This window comes from Henckelia pumila, chromosome 3 (genome assembly GCF_033568475.1).
Source record: "Henckelia pumila isolate YLH828 chromosome 3, ASM3356847v2, whole genome shotgun sequence".
Lineage (NCBI taxonomy): Eukaryota > Viridiplantae > Streptophyta > Magnoliopsida > Lamiales > Gesneriaceae > Henckelia > Henckelia pumila.
In genome coordinates, this window is record NC_133122.1 from 31,429,966 (window position 1) to 31,438,022 (window position 8,057).

Sequence of the window (8,057 nt, forward strand, 5' to 3'; positions counted from 1 at the left end):
ATAAATGTACACATATATATAATCTACATATATAAATGTACACATATATATAATATAAATATATATATGTACAGTATATATTATATATTATGTATATATAATCTATCTACTTATATAGGGAAAAATCCCGGTTCAGTCCTAAACAAACTGGGAACGTATAAACATTTAGGACTGAACCGAGAATTTTTAGAAAACATTTAGGACCAAACCGGGAACGTCCAAACATTTAGGACTGAACCGAAAATGTGTCCAAACATTTAGGACTGAACCGGAATTTTGCCCACTTATATAAATAAATAAATAAATAGATAATAAATAAATAAATATATATATATATATATACATATATATATATTATATATATATATATATATATATATGGGGCGGGTTCGGGGCGGGTTCACCCAAACCCGGGACCCTCCCCCGGATCCGTTGACCTGGACCCGGCACGTCCCGCAACCCGTTTGACCGGGTTTTAACCCGTCCCGTTTACACGGAGCCGGGTTTTGCTAGGAATGGCAGCGGGTCGGGTTCGGGGCGGGTTTGGGCAAACCCGAGACCCGCCTCGCCTCCCCTTGGACCCGACCCGCCTCACCCCGTGAACCCGGCGGGTTCAATCTGGGTTAGACCCGTTGGATTCGCCAAATTTTATATAATTTAAATTTTATTAAATAAAAAAATTAAATAGGTTAAAAAATTAATTAAAAAATTATTAAATTTATTTTTCAAATTTATATTAACAATATTTAGGACAAAAAATATTCTCACAAGTTAAAATGTGTTATTTTTTATTTAATTAATAATTAAAAACTAAAGAAATTTTATAATAATATATTTTTATATTAAAAATAAAATGATATAATAAAATTATTTCAACCCAAAAATATTATAAACTTATGAATAAAGTATTGATTATTTAATATAAAAATATAATTATATATTATTAATATATATATACATATATATTTTATCTTTATATATTAATATATATTTTTGGCGGGGCGGGTCCGGCCAAACCCGGGACCCGCCCCGGACCCGCATATGGACCCGCTTAGCCGGGTCTAGAACCACCCCGCCGGGCCGGGTTCGATACGGGGCCGGGTTTAGACCCGACCTATTGTCATCCCTACTCTCGTGCACGCGTTGCGTACTTGTAAAGTTCGTGTTTTTTTTTTTATGAAAAAAAAATAAACAAAAATAAAATTGTAAATTATTAAAAAATACAAAAAAAATTAGTGGTTTCATAAATAGTCACTATAACACGACAAATACGTCTATTTTACAAGTGAGTGACATTTTCATAAATAAAAAGACATCAAGATCACAAAGTTAATATCATTTTGATAAATAAAAAAATATCTAATGACTAAAAAAAGATAATGTAATGTAAAATGACTAATTTAACTAATAATTATAGTTTTGTTGTGATTTAAGTTAGGATATAATTGTAATTAATGTGAGGGCTCGTTCCTGATCTATATTTAATTAATTAGCATGCGATCAAGATTAATTAATGTAAAAAGCGAAAACGAGTTAAAAATTTTCCTTATTAGACATACAGAAATTTCGGCATGACCTCCGCGTAAATAGGACATCCCGAAAAATCCAACAACACAACAACCATGTTAATACTCGAACGAGATTTTAATTTTTGCTGTTGCGCTTGATTTTTAAGTTCTTCTGTGATCCTGCGTACTTTGGATTTCACTCCGAAGAAGGTTTTAGTCCGAATTCTTGAATGTGTTTTGTTAACACGTGTAAAACTTTATTTTTTGTGACAAACTTGTGTGTGATTTTTACTGTATGTTTCGATCCGAGTTCTCTTATTCAATTGGAATAAGTTCGGCTGCGTTTGTATAGAGTGTGTACTTTAGTTGTGTTTAACTAATGATTATGTTGGTAATTTAATGACAAAGTAACAGCCCTAAGCTGTTTTATGCGTTTTAATCATGTTTGCTTTATATCTATTACTTTGTTTACATGAGTTCAAAAGGTTTTTTTTCCTCCCGATTTTTTAACTCATGTAGTCATGTTTACTGTTTTAAAATGTCAAACATTGAATTTAGTAGACTTGCGAATTGAAACCATGTTTCTTGGTCCTCATACATTTGTTTTGAAAAAGTTTTATGATCAATCAGCTTGTTGTATTTGACAAAAAAGGTTTTTCCACAGATGGATTTTCAATTAATGTTTAACTTTCTAATTTCCACTGCAGTCTTTTTAAAACGAGGAATCAACGAATTTTATTTTAAGCTTTTTATTTCCATTGCAATCTCTTTAAAATGAGGAATCATCGAATTTTATTTTAAGGTTGGGACAAAAATAAAATAAATTAGGTTCAAGCATAGCTCATATTTTTTATGAATATAAGCTTAGGAAGTTAAAAAGTGTTTATATCTTTCATGTTATTATATGAATACAAACATTAAAAATAAAAGTTAATTTCTGATTGCTTAATTTGTTATCCAATTAAAGTTTGTGTCCAAATGTTTCATGCAAATAAATTGTTTATAATAAATTAATCTTCTCATTTTAATTAAGGTTGTCTTCATATGCTATTGTCGCTCGACTGGAATGTTTTTTTTTTTTTTTTTAACTATTATTCAAATTTGGATTGTTCATCTTGCATTCAAATTAAACTAAGCCAAAACAGAATCCAATCCACCAAATTTAAATCCTATGATGTACTTGGATTCAAGATTATATTTCACAAGTAGAAATAACATGTACCGTGGAACTTACACCGAGTTTAGGAATGAACAATAAAAAAAATTAATTTTATATATATATGCTCATTAAGATGCAAACAATTACCATATATTTATTTTACAAGGTTCAGTTACATAAAAACTGCTAAAATATAATTTACCAGTCATCTTAAATTAATATTTTACATCCAAGCATTTCTTACACTATAATAATACATTATAATGAGTGGTAGAGCATTTGAAACTAATAATTAATTTCTGAAGTTATTTGTTAAGTAGAAAAGTCTTATAGGAGAAAATTTAAATTAAGCTAAAAAGACAGAAGAGAGGGAATGAAATTGATAGAAATTACCATAAAATTCCGGCAAAAATCCATCATCTTGCAAGGTACTAAATAATCGTCCTATGACGAAAATTTTTAACGATAGATACCTTAAAAGGTATTAAATAATAAACGTCATGGATGAACTTACTCTCAGCTGTTATAACTGAGTGAATACTTAAAAAAAAAAAAAGATCACTGCTTTAACATTATTTTAATGGTTTATAAAATTAAGCATATGTTTAATTTATTATTATAAGCTTTGGTAAACGTATATATAGAATATATATAATATGGTGTGTGTGTTCAATTCGATAAAATCTATATAACCACTTTTGATTGTAGACACATTGCACATAACCTAGTATATATAAAGGCTAAAATATTTTTTAAAAAATAATATTAAAGTAAAAGGAATATAAAATCAAAACCAAAAAATAAAAAAATAAAGAGAGAATATATAACACATTTGTTATCGACCATTATTCAATGTACACGGAATTATATTTATGAAAATTTTACATATAACAAATATTTTTTCTTTAATCAAATTCACTATCATAAAAGAAATTAGAGAAGGAATATGCAATGAAAACCTCCCTAACAGCTGATGTTATATGCACATCAATATTTATATATCAATTTTTAAGTCACAAAAAATTTAATTCAAAATTCATTTATCTAAATCTCTTGATATATTAAATATAAAATCTAACGTTAAAATAACTTCTCAAAATATAGTAGATGTAAATATCGATTGACAATATATTGGATGTGCCACAAACAAAATACAAGTATACTCAAAGTCTGACCGGACTCGATTGTGCATGTATTACTCAATCTGATCGAAACCCACATTATAATTGTCAGAACGTTGATATGATCGGGCATGAAAAAAAATCCTACATAGTTCATGTAGTAACCCGTATCCTGTTTTAAGTTAATAAAATGTTAAATTTGATTAAGGGTACGATCTAAATAAATCAAAGTCTTAATTTAGATCAAAATATGAATTCCAATTAAGCTTCGGGTCTACCAGAGGGTTCAAAAGATCCAAAGAACAGTTAGGAAGCGCCTAACTGGGCCTTGTCAATTTCGGATGCAAGGCGAGTTCGAAAGGTCCTAACGTGTTCGAAAACACAGTTTATGTTCGGATGCAGAAGAACAGTTCGGAAGGTCCGAATTATGATCATAACGTCCGATCCATAACAAACACGCAGTCAAGTGAGTTGTTTTTCAGACAACGCGTACATGGCTGATTGGAACGTTGGTAACTCATCGCTGCATGTAGAGTTCGGAACGTTCGAACTCATACGTTCGGAAACATGTAACATATGCAGAGTTCGGAACATCCGAACTCCGCCTATAAATAGGGCTCCGAGGATGCATTTCAAAAATCACAAATCAAAGCTTTCACTCTCAATTCAGTCTATAGTATGAGTTTGGCGTACTAATGAGGGCCGGGCAATATCAAGGCGTTTCTGAGATATCAGGAGAGAGTTGTGCCTCGAATCCAGGGCCTTCGACATCAAAGGGCTAACGACGGACGTAGCTTGGACTTTAGACCTTGATTGTACTCTACCTGTTATATAGAGTTACACAAGTACTGATCACTTTTATAAAATGTTTTAAAAGTTGTTTTAAGAATAAATGTCTTTGAACAACTATTCTATAAAAATATTTTAATATTTCAAAAGTAATATTGTTCTCTGTCTTCTATAGTTCCATTATAAAAATATCTAAAAACGTGTCTCCAGTGTTTTTTAAAATTTATACTTGTAGGGCACTTTTTAAAAAATATTTTTCAAAAATATTTTACAAAAATTTTATCCATACACATAATTTAAATTTTTTTACTTACAAAACACCAAGAACATATTTAAAGTACATGTCCAAAAAAAACCTTGGTCTTTTTCTAAAAAATTGAAAATAAGAAAACTCTGGAAAATAAAGAAAAATTGTAAATATAAACTAATAAGTATATATGGACTAAACTATGCAATTTTTCTTTTTTTTTAAAAAAAAAAATAGTTTATAAAAAATGTTAAAATGAAAAACAGAAGAATACATATATATTGAAACAGAATAACCTGGCCAAATCGATCAATTAGGCTACAAAAACATAAGTTTAATATATCTGAAGCCCCAAACAACATAACACATGAGACGACAATAAACATCAGCAATGATGTGAGAACCAATTTTCCCGAGCGGACTAGACAACTAACAAATCAAAAGCTTCTTGCTAGTATATACCAAATTTTACTCTTCTGCAGCGATAAGATCTATAACCACGCGTTTTATGCTTCCATCGTTATCTTCAGCAATTTCTCGCTCGCCTTCGGGTGATGGCTGGAAACCCCTGCAACAAAAACAGATTCGTTATATAAGGGCCAAGTCCGAGTACACCAAGCACTCATTTCTTTGGACACCCGATATATATAGCATAATCAAGTTGTTGCTGCTGCTTTTAATACATTGATATTCATAGTTCATTAGCGACAAATAGCTACTGCATTAAAGTTACTACTACTAGAGTCATGTGATTTTGTATCTATGGAGTTGGAGAGCGTAGGACTAAGGCAAGAAGGATATTTAACGAGGATCTTTTTCTAAATTTTTATATGAAACTCACCTTAGGCAAAATATGAAGGTAAATCATCATCTTCTGAATCTTCATCAAGATCTGAATCGAACGATGAGGCAGGAACAACAGAGCTTGAGGCACGACCATCTAACACACCCTCCTCCGGGGACATAACCTACATCCACGTTTTTAAAGGAACCAAAACCAGTATCCTGGTGAGAACATGAGTCATAAACATAACTTTAGAAACTAAAATGAAGCATCAACGGTGACCAACCCGGAGAAGAACAACCATAAGTTGCCCAAACGTATCGCCCAAGGGTGAGATCAGACTCCAGAAGGAGACAAACCGACCTTCACGACGAGGAGATATAAAATCCACAGCAACATCAAGCTCCTCGCCGACAGCCACACCAGTAGCAAGAACCTGACATAACATGGACTCACATATGGCTAAGAATTTAATGTTATTAATGATGAAAATTCTAATGGTAAAAAAAAATATACAAGCAGAATTTGAAATACCAGTGACCATCATCATTTGCTGATAACAATAGAATAAAACTAAAATATGATAAGCGGTAGATATACTTTACTTGTACTATCCCATTAAACCAGAAAAAGGACACTAAGAATCAGCCAATAATAAAAAAGAGAGAGCTTTTAAAAACCACCCTAGGAATACAAGAAGAAGACCTCTCTGACAGACAAACTTAGAAATTCTACGGAATGCATCAAAGATAGATAATATTACCTCTACTTCAACCAACGATGAATTTCTCAATTTCTTTCCTTTCAACCGAAAAACTCGTGTTTTTTGGGGCCATGCAATCGTGCCATACTCTCCAAATCTTGGTGAATGGAGTCGAAGGAGATATCTCAACATACTCTGGCTTAGGCACATATGGATCCCGGATGACGAAACTGTCTAGCTTGATAACACCTGACTGGACTTTAGGACCACGGTATATTTGTGGTGATGCTGAATCCCCGTTTATAACCTACATCCATGCAGCATAAAGGAAACCAAAAACCGATGTCTTGATAAGAACGGGACAACTTCAGAAACACTAAGGTGGGATGTTTTGGCCAGAGGGTGAGGCCATTCTCCAGTAGGAGATATAAAATCCATAGCTACGTCAAGCTCCTGGCCAACAGCCAAACCAGTCGCAGGAATCTGACACGACGCGAACCACATACGGCTAAGAAGTTAAATTCAAGGGTCAAGTAGATCCTCATAGTAAAGATTCGAGCAGCATTTTAATTTGACCACGCGCGAGACAAATAACAGCTAGAATAAAAAACTAAAACTGATAAACAATCGATACAGTTTTCTTACGCTTGTACTATCCATTCATTCCAATGCACATATTCAGCCATTAAAACAGGACAGTACTAGGCAGCGATAACTAACCTGTAATTCAACCGACAATAGATTGCTCATGAATTTCACTCCTCCTACCCAAACAAGCTGCGTTTTCTGGGGCCACGCAATTGTGCCATTGTTCTTCAATCTCCAAACCTTGGTAAATGGAGTCGAAATATTTATAACAATGCTTCTAGGATGACACAGCTGTCTAGCTTGGATACACCTGGTTGAACTCCAGATGTTGCACTGTCCTAATTTGGTGGGACACAACTCAGGACAAGCGCAAAAAGAATAAACATGTCTGGTCGTTCCAGCTAGACCAGGCGGCTGATGAGATCGAGGAGGGTAAATGCGAATTTACCCTTAGATACTGAATTCCTCGAGAAATTCTTCAGTCCCTTGAGAATTTCAGAGTCTCCAGCATTAGGATTTTGAGACAATTTTTTCACTCGAGGAGGAAGTTAAAGTTGCAGTCTTTTTAGCATTCACTTCAACAGTAAGCATGAAATCAGTATTAGGAGCAAAGTTGAAAAGGGAACATATCTTCAAAGAGAGATCAACAACCTGGGCTTTGAAACTCATCACAGTATCACCATAACGGACCTGTAAAAAAAAAAAAAAAAAACCGTTGGTATGTTAGAAATATACAGTAGCATCACTCAAAGAAACACCTCAATCACCACCGTAGAAGCCTCCATCCCGCAAGTTCAAGGAAATATCCGTCTTAGAATTGAATTTTTGTTTTAAATAATACACGGATCATAATTATTAACTACCAAACTTTTACGTTTCCAATATAGGAAGCAATATCCCTGATTTGTGGGGGAAAGAAAGGAAAGAATATAAACCGACGAAATTAAAGCAATGCCCCGGATGGAAAGTAATGCAAATTAAACGATATATGAGGGTTATTTAAATAAATATAATAAATTTAATTTTTTTTTTAACAAATATAACAAATTTTTAAATTTTTACAAAAATATAATAACGTGAGGTTTGATACCCCGCTTCATTGAGGAGTTGAGGTTTGAGACCCCGACTCCTCATTTGTTATTTTCGAGAAGTCGGGGT

At 32.9% G+C, this 8,057-nt stretch overlaps 1 protein-coding gene across 5 annotated transcripts; it reads right to left on the reverse strand.

Annotated features, from left to right (window-relative positions):
• Positions 1-5,151: 5,151 nt before the first annotated feature.
• On the reverse strand, positions 5,152-7,831 carry LOC140892919 (protein JOKA2-like). 5 transcript variants are annotated; one of them, XM_073301963.1, is made up of 6 exons: positions 7,768-7,831; positions 7,032-7,589; positions 6,372-6,794; positions 5,895-6,044; positions 5,666-5,792; positions 5,152-5,392 (listed from the first exon to the last, which is right to left on the reverse strand). In XM_073301963.1, exons 3-5 carry the CDS (start codon positions 6,519-6,521, stop codon positions 5,667-5,669), a joined length of 426 nt encoding a protein of 141 aa, XP_073158064.1. In that variant the 5' UTR covers positions 6,522-6,794; positions 7,032-7,589; positions 7,768-7,831; the 3' UTR covers positions 5,152-5,392; position 5,666. The 5 variants fall into 5 exon arrangements, with proteins under 5 accessions (XP_073158064.1, XP_073158062.1, XP_073158063.1 ...); XM_073301961.1 differs by having other exon boundaries at positions 7,658-7,810; XM_073301962.1 differs by having other exon boundaries at positions 7,032-7,474; positions 7,551-7,810.
• Positions 7,832-8,057: the final 226 nt, after the last annotated feature.

Bases quoted from the DNA above. Each gene is read 5' to 3' on its own strand.
- LOC140892919 (XM_073301963.1), bottom strand. From the start codon at position 6,521: ATGTGCCTAAGCCAGAGTATGTTGAGATATCTCCTTCGACTCCATTCA. The intron at 6,045-6,371 runs GTAATATTATCT...ATGTTATGTCAG, and splicing joins CATCGTTGGTTGAAGTAGAG to GTTCTTGCTACTGGTGTGGC. The intron at 5,793-5,894 runs GTTGGTCACCGT...ACGTGGATGTAG, and splicing joins TTATGGTTGTTCTTCTCCGG to GTTATGTCCCCGGAGGAGGG.